General features: G+C 33.8%; 5 protein-coding genes across 11 annotated transcripts; 2 read left to right on the top strand and 3 right to left on the bottom strand.

Moving 5' to 3' along the window:
• Positions 1-749: 749 nt before the first annotated feature.
• Positions 750-1,938, bottom strand: mad2 (mitotic arrest deficient 2). Its single transcript, XM_014351595.2, has 3 exons — positions 1,486-1,938; positions 1,027-1,392; positions 750-950 (listed from the first exon to the last, which is right to left on the bottom strand). Exons 1-3 carry the CDS (start codon positions 1,556-1,558, stop codon positions 751-753), a joined length of 639 nt encoding a protein of 212 aa, XP_014207081.2. The 5' UTR covers positions 1,559-1,938; the 3' UTR covers position 750.
• Positions 1,939-2,974: 1,036 nt separating this feature from the next.
• Positions 2,975-4,232, bottom strand: Spase25 (Signal peptidase complex subunit Spase25). The gene is made up of 3 exons (XM_014351596.2): positions 3,958-4,232; positions 3,447-3,751; positions 2,975-3,374 (listed from the first exon to the last, which is right to left on the bottom strand). Exons 1-3 carry the CDS (start codon positions 3,982-3,984, stop codon positions 3,131-3,133), a joined length of 576 nt encoding a protein of 191 aa, XP_014207082.2. The 5' UTR covers positions 3,985-4,232; the 3' UTR covers positions 2,975-3,130.
• A 1,936-nt stretch (positions 4,233-6,168) lies between these two features.
• LOC106638442 (uncharacterized) lies at positions 6,169-11,344 on the top strand. Of its 3 annotated transcripts, XM_089591151.1 has the most exons (6): positions 6,171-6,384; positions 6,483-6,890; positions 7,532-7,751; positions 8,176-8,458; positions 8,632-8,818; positions 8,890-11,344. In XM_089591151.1, exons 2-6 carry the CDS (start codon positions 6,624-6,626, stop codon positions 10,522-10,524), a joined length of 2,592 nt encoding a protein of 863 aa, XP_089447277.1. In that variant the 5' UTR covers positions 6,171-6,384; positions 6,483-6,623; the 3' UTR covers positions 10,525-11,344. The 3 variants fall into 3 exon arrangements, with proteins under 3 accessions (XP_089447278.1, XP_089447277.1, XP_089447276.1); XM_089591152.1 differs by having other exon boundaries at positions 6,169-6,886; positions 7,528-7,751; XM_089591150.1 differs by having other exon boundaries at positions 6,171-6,890.
• ATPsyndelta (ATP synthase, delta subunit) lies at positions 11,285-12,906 on the bottom strand. 3 transcript variants are annotated; one of them, XM_014351598.2, is made up of 4 exons: positions 12,728-12,906; positions 12,426-12,548; positions 12,123-12,320; positions 11,285-11,663 (listed from the first exon to the last, which is right to left on the bottom strand). In XM_014351598.2, exons 2-4 carry the CDS (start codon positions 12,540-12,542, stop codon positions 11,496-11,498), a joined length of 483 nt encoding a protein of 160 aa, XP_014207084.2. In that variant the 5' UTR covers positions 12,543-12,548; positions 12,728-12,906; the 3' UTR covers positions 11,285-11,495. The 3 variants fall into 3 exon arrangements, with proteins under 3 accessions (XP_014207084.2, XP_014207085.2, XP_014207083.2); XM_014351599.2 differs by having other exon boundaries at positions 12,738-12,906; XM_014351597.2 differs by having other exon boundaries at positions 12,797-12,906.
• A 3,608-nt stretch (positions 12,907-16,514) lies between these two features.
• Positions 16,515-19,180, top strand: TrpRS (Tryptophanyl-tRNA synthetase). Of its 3 annotated transcripts, none has more exons than XM_014351576.2 (4): positions 16,515-16,596; positions 16,981-17,099; positions 17,278-18,209; positions 18,284-19,180. In XM_014351576.2, exons 2-4 carry the CDS (start codon positions 16,988-16,990, stop codon positions 18,449-18,451), a joined length of 1,212 nt encoding a protein of 403 aa, XP_014207062.2. In that variant the 5' UTR covers positions 16,515-16,596; positions 16,981-16,987; the 3' UTR covers positions 18,452-19,180. The 3 variants fall into 3 exon arrangements, with proteins under 3 accessions (XP_014207062.2, XP_089447057.1, XP_089447056.1); XM_089590931.1 differs by lacking the exon at positions 16,515-16,596 and adding an exon at positions 16,623-16,683; XM_089590930.1 differs by lacking the exon at positions 16,515-16,596 and adding an exon at positions 16,696-16,866.
• The last annotated feature ends 2,202 nt before the right edge of the window (positions 19,181-21,382 follow it).

Here is a 21,382-nt window from a genome sequence, read left to right as displayed (position 1 = left end):
AATAGAGAACAATCGTTTGTTCGTATACTTGTACGCTTGAATTTCGAAAACTCGTTACTATACATAAGACTCCGAAGAATCAAGCCTTTTATAAAGAAATGTTGTTTCGGAATACAAACGTTTTATTTGTTCGGGCAATTTACATTAAGATACTTTCAGTACCAGTATTAATTGATTTGTTTCTTCAATGAATTATATAAAATCAAATGGATGCTATCCAAATGAACTTGTATTAGTAAATAATAAAAAAAAGTAATAATAATAATAATTAATTTAAAATAAAACAAAGTTTTTTTTGCCTCACTCTTCTCAACATAGATGTAGTTCACTGCATAATTTCTTCCTGCCTGGTTTGCAATTATAAAATAGTACTCCTTTTTTTCTAAGAATTTTTCTGAAATAGAACGACTTTGATGTAACGTCTTCATTAGACTCGAGATTTAATTGTTGCAATTTATAAAACACAACCATAAAAACAACAAATGAAATATGTAAAAAAACTATAACTTTATTATAAAAATTATTGGAGCCTGTGATTAAAAAATAAAATAAATTAGGCACCTTGGTACTTAAAAGATAGATTACAAAAGTTACACGTCGTATTAAATTGTGTTTAGAGAGCAATATGTATCAAAGTTTTTTCTCACAGAGAAAAATATTAAAGAAAAAGCGATTATGTACAAGTTTTTAAGCAAAAACATCACTTTATACATAACCACTGTATCTTCGATTTCATATTATTTACATACTTTAAGTATTTCTGTAGCTAACTATGGTGTCCATCTTGTGAATAGAAGTAGAAAAGGATCTTAATTTTACTTCTTGGCTGTTGGCAATAAATACAGGATCTGTCTCATCCCAGTCCTTTGGAATATCACATTCAGGCTTTGTGTAGGTAAGGATGTCGAATGAACATAAACAATCAAGAAGCGGCAAAAAGCTAACGGTTCCTGTAATAAAGAAAAGAGTTTTAGCTGATCAAACTCTTATTAGTTGTTTCTTTATTGAACTATTAACTATATTTACCAGTGATTTGACGTATAACTTCTCGGATCTCTTTCTGAATCGTTTTGGTATCTTTGCTTCCAACATCGATGAATTTACCATCTCCATTGTCGTCTACACTACCATTTGATGAGACGGTTTCATAGTCTACTTTGAAATCCCACTTTTCTAAAACTTCTTTGGTATTGACGTTTAATATGACCAGAGTAACTTTCTCAACTATTCTCTGTATGAGCCACTCCTGGATTTGGCCAAGTACATTATCAAAGAAGTTTTTGATTTTTGGATCTGTGGACATCAATATACAAAGTCCAAATTGTTCCGCAGGCTCAAAGGTTTCCGGAGGATAAATTCCTCTCTGATACAATATGCTATTGATTCCATATACTATGTAATGAGAGTAAATCAAGCAATGAGTACATTATCAATGGAAGTTAAATAAGTTTATTTTATAATCGTTAATTGAAATATGATATTTACAAAGATACTCCTTCAGCAGCACAGCAGATCCTTTAAGAGTGATGCACTTAGTTTCTTGCTTTTGTTCAGTCATGGTGCAACGACGTTAATATTCAAATAACGCAATTAAATCATTAGCAAAAGGGGAAACAGGAGCTACTTTCGTAGTTTTTATTCAACACAATTCAGAAACCGCACTTCAATAGAGGTTGTTTTTTCTCCCGTTCGTTATCTCGGCGAATTTCAAAATACACAATAGCGTCACGTTATTGGTTGAATTCTTTCTCTTTGCACTTTATTGAAGCCAATTACTTCGCCTGGTTAGCTTGGAGTTAATGTTTTCACACAACGACACGACAAAAATAAAAGTCGAAGTACTAAGACGTCAACCTAACCTCATTTTAATCGATGTCGCAAGTCGCATACATACGAATATACTACTTTTTATTAAAATGCATACTTATCTTTGTTTAGTAAATATGTATGTCACTGATTATTAAAGGAAATAAATATAAATTTGAAGTGTGACGGTGTATACATACACGGATATGCATATAAATAAAATAAAAATGTATTGAGTTCATGATTAGCGCCATCTAGCGTGGATGATTTTGAACTAAAAAGTATTCGCTTTTAGTTTTCTCTGCCAGAAGGCGCTAGTGATCTTACTAAAAAATTTAAAATTTTTTTGCAATCTGAGTAAAAATGTAAAATATACTTAAGCGACGAGACTTTAGTGCCAATCATCGTTGAATTTGCAAAAAAAAGTTGGCAATTACTAAGCGAAAGGCAAAAACCAGGCCAAGCTGCACCCAAGTCAGCGCCGTATTTCAAACTGGAGGCCAGGCTGCGGCCAAGGTGGACAGTGTGGCAACCAAACTTGGCCCAAGATTCAGCTTAGTTTCAATTTCCACTCGAGAGTCGAGATATTTCAATCAGTTGTGGTTTTATCAATTTAATTTCGATACATTAGCGACCAAATTAAACTGCCACTTAAACCAGCGAAAAATAAAAATAATAAATATACTTTACTTCGATTGGAGGTAATTCAGACGGTCAAACTCGAAATCGATAGGCGTATCGTGCTCATAGAGTGGCGGTTTGTTTGAGTTTTGAGTACAAGTATTGGAATATGTTTTAAATATTTTATTAAACATTTCTGACATCGGATGTCCATAAAAGAGAGAAAAAAAATTTTTTTAACGATTTTACGAACTAGGTCAATCAATACATCTAGGGTAGTTTGAGCATATTTTTATGTTCATTGATTTCTGGTCAATACACACAAAAAAGATATTATTTACAAGTTAGGAATTAAAAATTTTTTTTCCGTCAAAAATCAAAGTTGTTTTACTTCAAGTTTTTTGTTATTACCTTAGTAAAAATGCTTTAGCATTATTAAAAATAGCATTTACAAACTACTGCTTGTCAAAACAAATTAGTAGACATGCAATTATAAATATTTACATGCACATGATTAATTTTAAATGGTACTGAGTGGTGTATGAATTGAATGATTATTATTCTAAACATTAATAAAACGTTATTATGACTTTGACGTTTTATTTTTTTAAATTTTTTATTTGAAGAATAAGGTCTTTGTTAAAATATCACAAAGAATAAAAAAAAGTCAGCACACATTATCAATGTAAAAAAAGTAAAGTTATCATTTATCTTTTCGTTCAGAGGATAAGCTGTCATGCAAATTTGACACAACTGCTTCAACTAACTCTGGTATCACAACTCCATTAACATCTATAAAGTTAGCTACCGACTTTGTCGCCGACGCTTCATTCGATACACCAGTACTTGAATTCTTCATTGAAAGTATCAAACTGTACTTGTCATCGTACTTCTTCATGTAAGAACTTGCTTCCCAAACAATATCCGGATCATATCCTGAGGGATCCCTAAAATAAAATTACAACACATTACTATAAATCGTTCAATTGTAAATTAAATAAAGAAAAAAAAATACATACCTCTGGATTGCAACAACAAAGATTCCCTTTTCCATGTATGACGTGTAAAAAGTGATAATAACTGACAACACAAAATATATAGACACACAAATAAGCAGCACTGGTTTAGAGACTGGAAAGGGATAAAAATAATCCCAAGCCAAAGCTACACCAGCCACAAGCACTGCAATGGCACTCAGTGCCAAGCGTCCATCGAGAAGGGTGAAATTTTCAATGTAGTTGTACTTTTTTATTAAAATATTCTTTACAACGTCATCCAGTGCGTTTTTCACTGCTGCCCCATCCCATTTGTCGACTTTAATTATCTGAAAAATACAATATTCTCATTATTGCTTTGTATAAATTTAACACACATCTGTGAAAAATGCACACTTCAAACGTCACAAAAACTTTAGGTTATGAAATTTAGAGAACACACAGTTAATGGATTATGAAATCATGACAAACTTTATGATTTTAATGGTAAAGTGGTTAAAAAACAGAATAAAACAGCACAACTTTCACTACTCACATTATCACCATTGTCTTTTGTCGACATATTGTGTTAAACTTGTGCTAACAACAAACAACACTGGAAAATGAAACGCAAGCAAATGAGTAGTGCGGGGGAGAATGTTTCCACGTCAGGTGATTCTCTGTGATGATACCGGGAGACACTCGAGCGTGCCTTATTATTTCGAACATGTGTTTTTTTTCTCTATTGTAATTTTGCCACTTTGCGGCTTTACAATTGTAGTTGGATTTATATATGTGTATATATATATATATGATCCATACACTACACTTTTACTTGACCACGTCACCATGACGTCACACGCAAATCCGCGACTGAGACAACGGATTCATAAAGGTTTTATCACAACCATTCAAACGTTTTTTACTTTTTTATATTTGAATAGTTAAGTATTTTCCTGAATTTTTCGAATATCCAGAAAGTAAAGTCATCTATCATAAGTGTTGAAAATTTTTAAATAATTTTGCGTTTCTTACTTATATCTAGCTAACAAAAAAAAAAAATAAATAAAAATATTTTAAATACTAGACTTACAGATTTAACATGGTTCGCTAAATATTTGGCAATAAAATTACAAGAATATCTTTTGTTTAAAATAATCCGAAAAAAGAAATGTTTTTTCATTTTCAAACGAATTCAAATGAATTATACTACAATTTTATAAAATTTTTCAATTTCCACCTGTAATCGTGTTAAAAAAGCTATTTAAAAAATCCAAGTGTGCGTATGTATTGTGTCGTTCTTACATACACACAGTAGAGTTAGTTTCACGCAAAAATACTGCCAAATTTTATAAATATTATCTACTCGATTACAACGCGATTCCCCGTGAATTCGGACACTTTCGGCCTTTTTTTCTTAGGTGTCGCAATTTCCGTTGTACCATCATTTGCGAAAAAAGTTATCCAACAATAGATTTGTTATAATCAACGCACACCATGATTGCTCAAATGTTTATTGTGTTAGCAAATGATTTATAGTTTTAACTTTTGCATTATGTAATAATCAATATAAGTATATAATCTTGGATGTGGCTTGTTGGCTGGTCATACGAAATTCAGGTTGGCCCGACACCAAAATAAATAAAGTAACTTTTTATGAACCTGGAGAGGTTTCTCTCGAGTAATCGAGTCACGCAGGATCGTAAACAAGTTGCGTTACGAGGCAAGTGGAACAAATCCCAAAAACTTAATCATAAATTCGTAGGTACTTAATTGGAAAAATTTGCAAATGTTTCAGATACTCTGTAACGGTTACATACGTATTCGTGAAAATAAACTGTATGAATGAAATGGAAAACCAAAAGTGAATAAAGTAAAAGATTATTATTGAATTTTGAATACTATATAAGAGAATATTCTATATAGCATATATGAGGGTTGCGAGTTTCCAAGGTCATCTCAATATTTTGAACTTTGTCAATAAAAACGTAAGAAGAAATCGTTATAATAGTAATAAAGTAATAGAGATCGATGGGCCGGTGGAACGTCGAAAAAAAAAATTCAATTTCAAAATTACTCAATTGTTTTTCTATATGGAATATCTGTTCCATACAGTGTTTAAACTTGAAATTTCGTACTTTCAACATTCGATTTTTCGTCGATTAAATCAAGTTTTTTTTTTTTTTTGCAGTAATAGACCCATGTAAAAATTTTTACGGCGACTTCATTGAACTGGTACAAGTATATTGTGATGATGAGATAAGTGACCACGTATAAGTACAGAGTGCATGATTTACGGATGCGTGTCCCTTATATCCCTATAGAGTTACGGCTTTTTTATTATTACACGTCTCGATCGATATCTGTTATTTTCAAGACGCAAATTCCATAAAAAGTTCTAAGAGTTGGAAAATAAAATTATATAAACAAGTTACCCGAAATCTTACATCCCGTTGTTCTACTGTCCCCATGTGTCTACTGTTTGATAAAATTTTTGTGGTATATTAATCGATACTCTGTTAAATTGTAAATTAAGCTAAAATATAATTATGGTTTCAAAGTGTGTATTTACATCAATTTCAAGAAATCTTATACATGACAATTGAGCAGCCGAATTTTTTTAGGAACACTATATACCCAAAATAGGACAACATTGTTGAAAGAAAATCTGTGATAATTATGTATTACCGCATCTGTGTAATCAATCGGACGCAATTTCCCTAAAGTTTTGCAAGTATTCTGATCTCGAGTGTGTATAGGTACCTACGCGTGGGTGGGCAGCATAGCCATATATAAGTTTTTCAAATTCCAGGGAACACCAACACCTCATCATATCAGTACATGGCATTGATGGTATACTTATATATATATTATATGCTCTCAGCGCAAAACATGGTGTGTGAACGAGACAGATAAAATATACAAAAAGCAAAAGAGATAAAAAGAAGAAGACAGAAGCCATCTCCGGAGGAAGAAGAAATAAGTAAGTATAGCATCAGCAGCAGCCAAGAAAGATCAAGAGACACCAGCGAGAGATATATACGTATATATTAAGTATTGTGCGGGTGTGTGTCGTTATAGTGGGACCAAGTAGCCATGTAGCCAAGTACTAAGTAGATTAGTGGACGTGTGTTTTCATGCAGTGTGCGTGATACTCTTCTGGCTTCTGGCGGCTGCTGCGGGCCAGCAGCTAATAGCCCAGCAGAGGTAAAAGAAGAGTATATGATGGCGACGTGGGGAAACGAAAAATTCGAGGAGGTACACGGCTCCAAGGAAGCTGCAGGGGAGGAGCTAGCCCTGGGCCAGCCACAACACGACCTCCAGGACTGCTTTGACGACAGTCTCGACCTGCCGAGCTTTGTACGCGTCCTCGGCCACGAGCAGGACGAGTTTCTTCTGCAGCAGCACTCTGACTCCGTCAACGATTCCGCCGGTGGAGCGCCAGAATTTGAGGACTACGAGCTACTCCACGATGAAAACACTGGGTACCTATACCATCCCCTCGTTATACCTCCCCCATTAACTCTCCATCTCGACTTATTTTTCTTTTTTTTTTTAGTATCCACAATTACTTAATCTTTCACGTTTCTATGATTTCGAAAAGATGAAAAAGAACTTAATCCCAAATGAGTACTAGTGGTTGGGGGGGTTGGGGACCAGTTAGGCCTTTGTGGGTGCAGGCGATTATTGGCCTTTTATTTTTAAATTGCTCCGATGGCATATATTTTACGCGCGCGAAAGCTCATACACACTCTATCACCCCACGTTTTTTTAAGCCTTTCCTTATATGGCCGTTCCTGTAGTTTTGAAATTGATACCTGCTCCAACAATAGTTCTTATCCGAAATTTTTTTTCCTAGTACAATATCGCATTTTTTGACTGTATTGTGCAGTTGTTCTCTGAAATTAATAAGCTTACTGTAAACGAATGAAAATAGTCGCTGTAGTTTTATCAAGATAAATCATGTATAAAGTACTCTAATTGTGTTTAAAATACCATATAGGGAGGTATAGTAAGATTCAGAGAACAATAATCAGTAAAATATTTTTAAAACGTTTCTATTGTGAAAAATCATGTAATATTTGAATGTTTTTTATTGATACTAAAAAAATCTGAATTTTTTCAGGTACATTCATCATACTGTCAGTTCAAATGAAATTTATATGCGAATACATCCTGGCAACCGTGATTCAATGCCTGAAGATCCTTCTCATGCCGTCATAACAATTGAAAGCACAGATCCAGACACTAATCAGAAGCAAATCAGTAGATACACTTGTGAATATGATGGTTGTTCCCGAACCTATAGCACAGTTGGAAATTTAAGAACGCATATGAAGACGCACAAAGGTTGGTCAGATAATCGATATTTACCTTTCAGATTTCATATACTGGGAATACCACACCTACATTTGCCACAGTTTTTAAATCTTGTGCGTAACTAACTTGTTGCTTTTTTCAAGCTTGAGTAAAATTTCCACTCCTTTCAAAAGCATACTAATGCATCAACTTACTGTCATGAATCTAATCATTGCTTATTACATTTATGCATCCTAAGGATATCTCAACTTGGTGAGTCATAACACAAATAAATTACAATTGTTTTGGGTTGATAGTTATTAAGTGGAAAAATTTCATCCATCGTCATGTTGTGCATGCTCATTTTGTTGTGAAACAAAATAATATTAAATCATGTGTTAAACATGTTGAACAAATCTATTCAGCTAACAACAACGTGTTTATATTGAACAAAAACCGAATTATCGACTTTCAGGCGAATATCGGTTTAAATGCTCAGAACCCAGCTGTGGCAAAGCCTTTTTAACATCATATAGTTTAAAAATCCACATTAGAGTACACACGAAAGTTAAACCATTCGAGTGCAATCACAATGGATGCGAGAAGGCATTTAACACCCTTTACAGACTAAGAGCCCATCAAAGACTACACAGCGGCAACACATTCAACTGTGAAGAGACAGGATGCGTCAAATTCTTCACAACACTTAGCGATCTCAAGAAACATGTTCGTACTCATACTCAAGAACGTCCATACAAGTATGTTTGTCGAAATATTTTACACATTAAATCATAAGTTACATATTGTGCAACTTTTCACCAAATTTTCACCTATACAAATCGAGTAATGTTAAATTTCAGTAAAAAAAAAAATTATTACTGCATTAGTTTGCATCGCAAATGAAAAATTTAGTTGAATCACTTGTTTTAAGGTGTCGTGAAAAAGGCTGCGAGAAAGCCTTTACTGCTTCTCATCACTTAAAAACGCACAGGCGCACACACACCGGCGAACGTCCATATATTTGCACTGAACACGATTGCCAGAGATCTTTTACCACCCCGCACAGCTTAAAAAGTCATCTTAAGACTCACAAAAAGCTCTCATCCTCCGATGAATTAGTATGTACTGGAGTATGAAAAAAACTTGGAGTACTTAACAACGTTATTGACGACATTTTTATAATTTTCAGAACAATAATGATGATTTAGAGATTGCCGGTTTCATCGAAGACATGCAACATATCGAAAATACTGAAATCACTTCTCAAGTCGATATCGACAATCAAGAACAATCATACGGCAAAGTTCCTATTGTAGTACTTTATTCCTCGATCGAAACTTACCATCAGACAGCAAATATTCAGACAATTGAAAATTTGACTGACACCCAATTACAAAACATCGGTAACAATAATAGTGACGATACAATTATTAAAATTTTGCAACAACAGGAAGTACGAGACAGTCCTAACTTGTATGAAGATTCCAATAAAAAATTGGATGTAAACGACAACGATAATTCAATAACTAGTTTTAATAGTACCGGCGACTTTGATCACTTAAAATTGTTTGACGAAATACAAAGTCAGGGCATCGAATCAAGTGTGGTGCACGGAAGTACCAACAGCAACAACACAATTTTGCAAACGTCGGATATCGTTTTAGATAACCACTTAAGCCAAGATACTTCAAAACTATCTCAGGTGCATATTGGAGATAATACGGTTGTTGATCAGTCACTAGAAATGATCAAAGTCGACAGTTACTTAGATAAGCCAATGATGGATTTAATGAATAGCACTTTGGGAAACTGCGACAACAGCAATGCTCTGTTTGATTCTCTATCTAGTCCGATGCTAAGTGCCCTCAATATGCCAGACAACAGCCACATAATGACCAGGGAACTTGATCAATTAACGTTTGAAAGTAACAATCCGACTTTTGAAAATCAAGCGGCCATGCAGAGCATTCCGAGTTCAATAACACCGATGGCGGTCAACGACGTTAGTAGCAACGAGTCAAGAGCCCTCGAGCTCGCCTTAGCATCTGAAGAAGAAAGACAGTCGCCGTGGATCGACATAAATTCGCTAACGAGTGAGCTTTCGGATAAGATAATCGCCTCCACGGCGATACCGACTGTACGGACAGAGTCGACGTGGTCGACGGGATCCGTCGCACTTCCCACGGCTGTACAATCTCTAGTAAATCTCCTGGGTCCCGAGCCCTATCCCCTCGAAATTGAAACACAGCTGGAAAAAGCTCCGGTACTTGAGACGGTAAGTCTTGTGGATCCGGAAAATTTGACCAATGGGAGTGCTGGGATCGTTATGAACTACTCCGAGTATCAGAGCAACAATGACTGCGTCAAAGTAGATGCTACCAATAAAGCTGATATGTCGAGAAACGTCCTGCGAGAGATCACGGCCAATGCCGGCATATGCAAGTGCTCTGTTTGCGAATGTAAAAGCGAAAGTTACAACTGTACGAATTGCTCGCAAGCGAGTCAAGAAATTGCAACTAAAAAGCAACAACCGCAAATACAAGAGCAACAGCGGCAGTTTGGTAATATTGAAGACAAGCAGATAAATATATCGGATATTATATCTTCCTTGAAGAACAAATGCTGCTGTAATAATCAAAACAGTTGTGGCACTTGCTGCGTCGTCATTTGTATAAAATCACTGCAAGAGTTGCAAGAAGTATTTAATAATTGTTGTAAAAGTTCGAGCAGCACTGGTTGTTGTAAAAGCGATTCTATGAACAATCATCAAGGAATAACTGTACCTGTATCTTTGTTAAAAAGTCAGTTGGCGGGTAACCAATGAAGAACTAGTCCAAAGAAAATCAAGATGTTAATGTTATTCAGATACATATGTATGTACGAAGAAAAGAAATATTAGTGAGAAATAGAAGGCTACTTTTTTTGTTACGCAACTTACAGTCTTTTAAGTATTTTTTTTTTTCTTTTTTGCATAAAATATTTGCCTTTACTTACTAAGCTCCAGGCATGAAATTGTTCATAGTATTTGAAATAAATTTTTATACAGCATCGAAACCGTATACATATATGCAAGGCTAAATACGTTAACTAGATACTTATAATTATTTTTCATGTATTTGTTTCAAATGAAAAAATATTGTTTTGTTATTAATAGTAGTACATACAACATAAATGTACAAATCATTTGCCAAATATGTTCAATTGAAAAAATATTGACTGCAAAAGCTATTGCTACGTTTTATAACTGGTGATGACGTGCCAAAGGTTTATTAAAGAATTTACTTCTCATACACAAGATGCGCACGATATTTGTTATAATTATGTGCATCACCATGCCTTATATACATTTTTTTGTAATTTAATAAGTTTATAATATTTGTACAGAAGTCTAATAGATACTTATGTGATTAAATAATAAAAATAACAATACTTTTTGCCAACGACTTTAACAATCAGAGTGATTTTAATGGCTGTTTTAAATAAAATATAAAAAAACCTTTAAAAAAAATTTCGCATTTGAAAAAAAGCGTTTGAAAGAGTGTTTATAAATAACAAGTAAAAAATGTTATGAAATAAAATTGAACAAAATGACAATAAATTATACTTTATTGTATTTAATGAATAAATTACTTTTCTTTTTTCCATTTTAAAATCAACATTTTATTTTCATTTTTGACACATTCATGTGTATCCCCAATGTGAATGACTGCTATTATACATTAAGTTTCTAATTGTATGATGTACAAGAGAATTCCTTTTTTTTTGTTATGACGGAACAGTTTTTAAAAAGTAAATTTATGCAGCAGCTTGAACTAAAGCTTCAGCAACTTCAACGGCAATGGCAGCTTCAGCCTTATCTTTCTCTGATGAGGAAGATGACAACTGTTGTTGTGCTTTGCTAAGAATATCTCTAGCTGCAGACGCGTCTAATGATTCCACAGGATGTGCTTCTTCCGCAAGAACCTAGAATTAAGATATATTATATATGCTTTTCTATACATTAATATTTCATAAAATTTTTAAAATCTAACAGGTGTATAATTTTTATTTTAAGTTTTTCTGAATTATCCACCTGTAATTTTTACTTTAATTTGAAAGCTGACTTTTATAAATATAAATGAACAATTCAATATTAAAGAAACGTTGCTGAAAGCCATATTTCATTAGAATACCAAAAAATATTCAAACTACTTTAAAAACACGACAGATATATTTGCATAGAAACTGACTTTTATAGTCTAATTTTTGATGCTTTAAATTTTTTCACAATAATAATAACCTAATATTGATGGAAGTACAAGAAAAAATATAGTTTGATATTCTCTAATAATCAAAACTGTCTCAAACTCCATTTCAATGTAAGTTTTAATGGCATTGATTTGACATTTAAACTTGCAAGAAAACATAAGTACTTTAATTTACCTGTACACTGGAATCTTCATTGATTGTAACAGTGCCAGAAGAAACAAAAATCCTCTTGGTGTTACCGTCCTGCTCGTACACTGTCACTACTCCAGGCTTTAGAACAGCCAAGGTGGGCACATGCTTTGCCAAAATGCCAAAAGAGCCTGAGAATGATGGCACATCAACCTGCTTAATGACAGCTTGGTCGTAAAATACCTGTACACAACACATTTGTTTAGTACAAATATCCTTTAACAAAACTGCCAAAGTGCACGCTGTCCACTAAGAATGAGTACAACTTGTCTGTTCAAAAAGATCTACCTGATTTGCACCAGCGAATGTGAATTTGAGCTGATCAGCCGCCGCATCGGCGTAAAACCTCTTCTGAGCTCGGGTGGACCTCATCAAGGGTCGCAGGGTGCGAGCGAGTGCTGCCATTTCTTTCTGAAAATGTTTATAATAATTACGTGATTCTTACAACTAACCGAATACTTTTTTTAATTTCGGTCACTCGGTTGATCCATACGCGGCGAGTATATTTATATGTTACATCACAAGTTTGGGGGGTGCTCCCTTCAACTTCGTACAAGCGATTCGAAATACAACAATCAAAAACCAAGTACCGTAAATTACTTTGATGAATTAATGGGCGATGATGATATACCACTCTAATTGGTCGATAATTCACTTACTGGGTTTGAATTACAACAATACTTGGCTCTACAGCTATATTACTTATTAAAAAGGCTAAAAAAATACACCAACAACTAACAGCTCTCTCCTCCGCAGTCGTAGCAGAAGCATATGCTTATTTTTCAATCAGCCTATCAGCCGTATACTGCGCGAGCGCCGGGAGGAAAGAGGACGCGCGATTGTTCCTTTAATTTCAAAAGATCTTCTTGCTTACACCTCCAATGCTTCATTTATATTGGTTTTCATCATTCTACTACCCTGATACGATGTGGATTTATTATACAATCTAATAATGCTGGTATGATGATTTGGGAGCATCCTTGATTTCTATTTTCTTACACGTCGTCTACATTTATTTTATTCAGTTAGTTATAATTCTGTACGAAATGCAGAAAATGCAAAAAGTGGATCAGCGCCATCTAGCGCTGCGGATTTTTGAACTAAAAAAGGCCCTGAAATTCTGGACAATATTCGACGGTCACAATAAATCAATACTACTTGATTCGGTTCGGCGACTGTCATTTTTGAAGACTATAGAAGAGGCAAGAGGGGAAGAGGGGGAAGGTTGATTCACGAGTCCGGAGTCCGGAGAGTCCCGAGCGTGAAAATGAAAGCAAGTTAATTGCCCCCACCATTTGGCCAAGCTACGCTCTGATTGGCTCGGAGTAGCTACTACACGTCCAATGGCAGACGAATGAACCAAAAGTTGACAGCTACTCCGAAACAATCGGAGCGTAGCTTTGCCTAATGGGGGGGGGGCAACTAATTCGTCGTATTTTTTGTGCTCGGGAGTCAATTTTCCTTCCCCCTCTTTTGACTGCAAAAATGACGTCTCAGAACCTGATTGAGCAGTATTGTGACCGTCGTATATTGTCCAGAATTTTAGGGTCACTTTTTAGTTCAGAAATCCGCAACGATAGGTCACTCACTGATCCATTTTTGTGCGTTTTCAGTTTTCTACTTTTCTGCATTTTGTACAGGAACAGGATCACACAGAGAATAAACGGGATGAATTAATTAGCGCAAATCTTGATATGATTGTTGATTAACTCAAAAACTCAATCAAAGGATTTTTGCTGGTAACATTTGTGGAATATAGCCTCTGAATTTATCATTCCGGTAAAGAGATCACTCTGTAAGATGTACGGGAAGTTATGTGTAGTAGCATAGTAATCACTACTAAGAAGTTCTATGTGCCATACTGCCATCCCTCAAAACATTGATGATATACTGACACCGTATAGATGCCAAATTGACGACAAATTCCATCAACATGATGTTTTTCAGTTATCAGTTGTCAAACTGTTATCTTTTGTAATTAGTAATTATAGTAATCACTACTAATTAGTGCTATAAAGTCGATTTTTTAAGTCATACAAGTAGAATATTTATGGTTTCGGAGGTCAATTTTTAGGTAAAAGGTAATATGTAAACTTGCCGCAAACAGCACAAACAACGTCAATTTTTTATTTTCTATTTATCAAATTAATTGCGGCTGGTTTACAATTAATTACATGGCTCTACTGTAAATAGTTGTAATAGTTTGGATCAGCGCCATCTAGCGTTGCGGATTTTTGAACTAAAAAGTGGCCCTAAACTTTTGACCCACAGCATTTGCGCTTAGAGCCATTTAATCAATTATAAACCAGCCGCAACTCATTTAAGGGCTATAAAATAAAAAAATAACAGTACATGTGTTTTTGGCGGCGAGAAAACAATTTACCTTTTACTCGAAAATTTATCTTTAAAAGTATAAATACATATGAGGTCAATTTTTTGGTAGAAAACAAATTGTTAACTTGCCGCCAAAAACACATGTACTGTTATTTTTTGATTTTATAGCTACGAAACAAGTTGCGGCTGGTTTATAATTGGCTAAATGGCTCCAAGCGCCAATGCTGTGAGTCAAAAGATTAGGGCCACTTTTTAGCTCAGAAATCCGCAACGCTAGATGGCGCTGATCCAAATTATTACATCTATTTACAGCAGAGCCATGTAATCAATTGTAAACCAGCCGCAACTAATTTGATAAATAGACAATAAAAAATTGACATTTTTTGTGCTGTTCGCGGCAAGTTTACAATCTATCTTTTACCCGATAATCGACCTCCTACATATTTACGCTTATGGAGGTAGATTTTGGAGGAAGAGTTTTTATCAAAATGTTGAAATTCGATAATCATTTTAAGTATTTACTAAGTGTAACGTTTAGTGTTGATTTTTGTTAATTGAAATACATAAAAAACAAGAATTGCCATATAATGTCAGAGTTTTTATTATTTTTATTTGATAAGTATCTTTATAAAAATATAAAATAATCTTTCCATTGCATTTATTGACATAATGTTGAGTACATGATAATCACAGCTACAAAAGAAAATCGAAGTTATAAGACCAATTGCTTAGGAACATCCCAAATTTCAATGCACACTGAGTATCAGACTCAATAACGTAGTTATTACTGTTTGCAACTACAATTGGAATACCACCTGGATGAAAAAAATTGTAATGTTTTGAAACATAATATATATTAAGCATGGCATATGGTTTTACAAAATTTACTTACTAAAATCAATTTTGCCTGGCTTAAAAAATAATGTAACCTTTGTGACTTTTTGTACAATTATTTTAACAAAACCGGGTTTGACTAAAATCTGTAATAATTAAGTTTTTAAGTATTAGAGATGATGAGTTTAATCATATTTGAATACTTTTAACTTGTATGCAAGTAAGCTCGGGGCCTTCTTACTTAGTCATGTGTATAACCTAGACTGGTCCAGTCTGACTGGATACACCTGCCTCTTGAGCATCTCCAGATAAATATTTACATGATAAAATATTCGAAACACCATACCTCTATCAATTCTCTAATGTTATACGGTTACAATACTGGTGAGAACCGATTTTGTACTCCAGTAAGAGATAAACCTGATTTCTTCTTTGCTGCTACAAGCAATTAATAAGTTTATCTTGGCCAACAATAAGCATTAATTAAGTATTTTAATGATCCAAATTTCTTTTGAAGGTAGATTTTCGGGTAAAAGATAGATAGTAAACTTGCCGCAAATAGCACAGTAAATGTCAACTTTTTATTGTCTATTTATCAAATTAGTTGCGGCTGGTTTATAACTATGATTGCATGGCTCTACAGTAAAAATTATTTGGATCAGCGCCATCTAGCGTTGCGGGTTTTGAACTAAAAAGTGGCCCTAAACTTTTGACCCTCAGCATTAGCGCTTAGAGCCATTTAATCAATTATAAACCAGCCGCAACTCGTACTGTAGCTATAAAATCAAAAAATAACAGTACATGTGTTTTTGGCGGCAAGTTTACAATACACTTTTACTCGAAAATTTATCTTTAAAAGTATAAATACATAGGAGGTCTAATTTTTGGTAGAAAATGTATTGTTAACTTGCCGCCAAAAACACATATACTGTTATTTTTTTATTTTATAGCCCTTAAATGAGTTGCGGCTGGTTTATAATAGGTTAAGTGGCTGTTAGCGCTAAAGCTTGGGTTCAGAAGTTTAGGGCCACTTTTTAGCTCAGAAATCCGCAACGCTAGATGGCGCTGATCCACTTTTTTAGTTTTTTGCGTTTTCTGAATTTGTACTTTCTCTACTTTCTACTGATGTACTGATGTTGTACAGGACATCATCACATCATCATCTTGTCATCTATAGGGAATTTCTTGGAAGTAATATGGTGTTTTTTTTAGTTTAGAATCAGCCTCTAAATGGCGCTGATTATTAACTGTAAAAAAAATTAATAAACCAAGATTTGTCGATAGTATATAGGTATTCACAAATTTACCTCATTACTCCACGTATAGTATGTCAAATTAATCAATCAATAAATAGGAGGAACACATCAAATTCATTCGTGTAACATAACCTTTTACAAACATATGTATTTTTTATAGAAAAAAACTATTTGATCAGCTTTTACTTCTTGCACACTTGTACATACACTGTGAGAGTAGAGAGGTGAAAAACACGTGTCTGTCAAAGTATGATGAAATTTCGTAACGACAGGTGCTAGAAGTAGTCACAACATCAATACTGAATGTAGTAATCGTTGGCTCACTATTTTCCGTTATAGAAATATTTTATTCTCAAATAAAAGTATCAACACTTGTAAAAAGTGTGTGTGTTTAACTATTGCAATTTTTTTTGTGCAAGTGAAAATATGAGTGTTGAAGAATCTCTGGCCAATGGCTCTGCCGAAGCCGAGGATGTCGTCACACCCTGGACCGTGTCCAGTCAAAATGACACTGGGATTGACTACGATAAGTTGATAAGTAAGGATATTTTTGTCACCTACTTAATTTTTTCTTTTACGTACCTTTCGTCATTATTGCACAATATTTAGTATTAATTTTTCACAGCTGTTTCCAAAAATAGGGAAAATAATGCAGGGGTTTAACAATTTCAAATATGCTCGTTATGGAGATATTAAGACAATGTTAACCGTTTCAGAAAAATTTGGGAGTTGCAAAATAGATGATGAGATGCTCAAAAGATTTGAAAAACTCACTGGTAAGAAGCCACACCATCTACTTCGTCGAGGGATCTTTTTTTCTCACAGAGACGTGAATGTAATACTGGACTCTTATGAGAAAGGAAAGCCATTTTATTTGTACACTGGCAGAGGGCCAAGCTCAGACTCAATGCACTTGGGCCATCTTATTCCATTTATGTTCTGTAAGTGGCTGCAAGATGTATTTGATGTTCCTCTTGTTATTCAATTGTCTGATGACGAAAAAGCCATCTGGAAAAATTTGGACATTGAAGAGGCTGTGAAATTGTCCTATTTAAACGCAAAAGACATTATCGCGTGTGGTTTTAAACTTGAAAAAACCTTTATTTTTTCGAATTTAGAATACATGAATTCTGCTTTTTATAAAAATATGATAAGGATACAAAGGAGTGTGACTTTTAATCAAGTAAAGGGTATTTTTGGATTTGGGGACAGCGATCCAATTGGAAAAATTAGTTTTCCCCCAACACAGGCAGCCCCGGCTCTGTCGAGTACTTTTCCTTTTATATTCAAGAACAATACAGTTCCATGTCTGATTCCATGTGCAATTGATCAAGACCCGTATTTCAGAATGACCAGGGATGTAGCTCCAAAATTGAATCATCCAAAACCTGCCCTTCTGCACTCCTCATTTTTTCCTGCTCTCCAAGGTCCAAAAACTAAAATGTCAGCCAGTGATAACAATTCTGCCATTTTTCTGACAGACACGGCAAAACAAATAAAGACTAAAATTAATAAATACGCTTTTTCTGGTGGCCAGGCTACTATTGAAGAGCACAGAGAAAAAGGAGGAAACTGTGATGTTGATGTATCATACCAGTGGTTAAAGTTCTTTTTAGAAGATGATGATAGGCTGGAGGAAATCAGAAAAGTAGGTTTTTCTAGTTTTTCTATTTTAACTAATTTTTTCGCTATGTTACAACAAATCATTTTACTTTTTGACAGGGTTACACTAGTGGTGAAATTTTGACTGGTGAAATAAAAAAAGAGTTAATAGAGTTACTGCAAAAACTTGTGGGTAATCATCAAGGAATAAGGAACAAAGTTACAGAAGAAGACGTGAAAAGATATATGGAACCACGAGACCTTGGTTTTGTTGTTAAAAATTCATGAAACTGCCAAGTACATTAAAGTAACTGTTGTCTAATTGCGTGGTAATTCATTAATTATTAAAATTTTTCATTTATTTTATAATGTTAAATTCAGTATTTCTTCAACTTTAAACCAATGTAAAAATAATACTTTACTGAATAAAATTTGTTAGTATCATTGAAGACAACTCAGAGCAACTGATCTGCGTGTAAAAATAACTGCTTAATCTAAGAATATTAAAAAAGACTGATAAACAATAGAATTTTCAAACCACTTGATATAATCACATACATGTTGTTATTTACAAATCATGCAGATGTTAATGACCAGTCATGTCAATACTGTTAAAGTAAAATCTATTATAATTTTTGCAAAGCAAACCCATTTTGTAAAAATTTCTCTTGTTCATTTAAAAAATGCCAACTTCTAATAAAAGAATCAATTTTTTGAAGATCATTGTTATTTTCTTCATTTCAAAATATTGCCAAATTTTTATTCAAGATTTTTTTAAAGTTATTGAAAACCGTGTTCTTTAACAGCTTTGGATGTTTGGTTTTGCTTTTACAATGGAAGTTTAAATTCTAACTTATTAGTGTTTTCTATGTTTTGTACAGTTACCAAGTTTCTCATACATCAGCCTTTTTGTTTTGTATGCACTAATTTTGTTTCCACATACCCTTAAAAACAATTTATTGGACAGTGATGTTTTGTAAGCCATTATTGTTTGTCTATTTATTGATTTTTTTTTTTTTTATAACTCATGTAATTAAAGATATTTCTTTGATGAATAAGTGTTTCTTATCAAAGAGTTTTGATAATGTATGCTTTTTGCGAAATTTTGTTGATAAACATTAATCAGGAACTTGTCAAATAATATTTCCATGAAATCATTCGTTACGACATGACTTCTGACATCAGCCAGTTAATAATCAGTATTATCGAACTTACAAGTTGCAAAGTTTGATCAGACGGGAGTAACACGTGATATGATTCATAATGAAAAATTTGTTTTTAAAATCATTCAAGCTATTTTTATAATAACTTACGCCAAGGCCCCTTTTTTGCGCTATAATCATTGATCACAACGGTAACAGAAGCTTTTTTACAAAAATGTTTTCTGTCTCTTATCATTTATGACAGAAATGAGTAACATTATTTTTGAAATTCGTTGATAATTAGGCATTAAAAAATATTTAAACTCTATCAATTATTCTCTCAGTTCAAAATCATTCTGAACATACAAAATATGTACTTAGCAATAATGTAGTAAAAAAAGTAGCACACACTGAACTTTAAAAATTAAATATACTCTTGCATGTGAATGATCCACATGTTATAGATTTTTATACTACTGGTATTTTAATGAAAATTCGTATCTAAAAAAAATATTAAAAAATTAATTTAATTAATAATTTTTTGGTTACTAAAAAAACCCACGAACTACAATCCGAACCTTTGAACCCGACGATATCAGCCTTTCAAAACAGAAAATACTCAACCGTATATTCACCGCTTTACTGATACCACCTTCCTTTTGAAGATAAACAGCTCATTAAATTATAAAGCGTTTGACCTCGCAACATCTACCAAAAATGTGGAAGGGAATATCTGAATGATATAAAATTTTTTTTAAAAATGCAAATTGTTTGGTATTTCAAAAATAAATTATAGTTAAATAATTAATCTATAGTGCAAAAGCACAGAATGAAAAATTCGGAAGCAGAACGGAAATTTTACTACTTTGGATTATTGGTCGAATTGCTTTGTAGAGTCGTTTTTTTATCCATCTACTTTTTAAATAATTTGGAAGTCACGTTATAGAGGAATCAATGGCTCTAGACCTAAAACGCTTATTTTTAATATGTTCAATAACCGATGAACCATGTTGTTAAATAATTACTTCTACTATTTTAGTAACGTGTGGTTTCTAAAAATCATTGTGTACAGATGATTGTTTTAATGATGAACATTTATTCATCATAATAATGATGTACTCAATTGTTTTGTACTAGAATAAAAAAACTTGTCATAAAAAATTTTAAGATTTACCTACGCACAAGTGCGATTTTTTAAAATAAAATATTTCGTGTAAAACAATCCTACGGATGTGAGATCTGCGTTCTTTTGATTTCCTATGCAGCAACAAATTCTCCAGGCGATGAAATTTACTTTGATTGTAAGTACTTAAACAAGTCTCTCGTCATCGAAAATTACCTATTCAAATTTATGACAACAAAGGAAAAAAAAGCCCTAAAAGGTTCCTCTACAGAGTAAATTTTTTAGAATGAATGAATTTACATACACCCGCTTAGAGTGTTGTTCCTGTCTTTTTTACCTGGTAAAAAATATAAATATAGGTAAACGTTTCGCCCCCGCAAGGCGCAAGCGACGCGCGCGCGTGCGTGCAAAAACGAGATCGCGTGCACACGATTGACGATTGGCTAAAAGTGACGACGACGATGACGACGCAGACGCTTTAGTTGTGCCTTGTGCCCGCGCATGCATCTTTGTTTATCTCTTCAAAGGTTCAAAGTTTGATGTTTGATTTGATTTTCAACCATTAACCATAGAGGTATAAGAATACTTATAGCGCCACCCGACCATGCGGCGTTACCACGACCTACGTAACTTAGGGTTTAATAACAGTAGGGGGGAACGGTAGATAGATCGGTAGGTTTATTGAAGTACAAATCCCATCCAGAAAAAAAACCTCATTCATTGATGAAATTTTTGTCCAGAGTGGGATTTGAACCCCGGCCATCAAGAACAGTTTCTGAATTTATCATTCTGGTAAAGAGAGCACGGTGTAAGATATACGTGAAGTTATACTATGTAGTAATTATAGTAATCACTTCTAAGTAGTGCCACATGATCAATTTTCGGGTAAAAGATAGATTGTAAACTTGCCGCAAACAGCACAGACAACGTCAGTTTTTTATCTTCTATATACAA

This window comes from Copidosoma floridanum, unplaced genomic scaffold, assembly GCF_036245765.1.
Source record: "Copidosoma floridanum isolate Cflo_tuat_1 unplaced genomic scaffold, Cflo_Japanese_pri ptg000013l, whole genome shotgun sequence".
Classification (NCBI taxonomy): Eukaryota; Metazoa; Arthropoda; class Insecta; order Hymenoptera; family Encyrtidae; genus Copidosoma; species Copidosoma floridanum.
The sequence above is the reverse complement of the archived record's forward strand: the minus strand, read 5'-3'. Positions and strand labels throughout refer to the sequence as shown.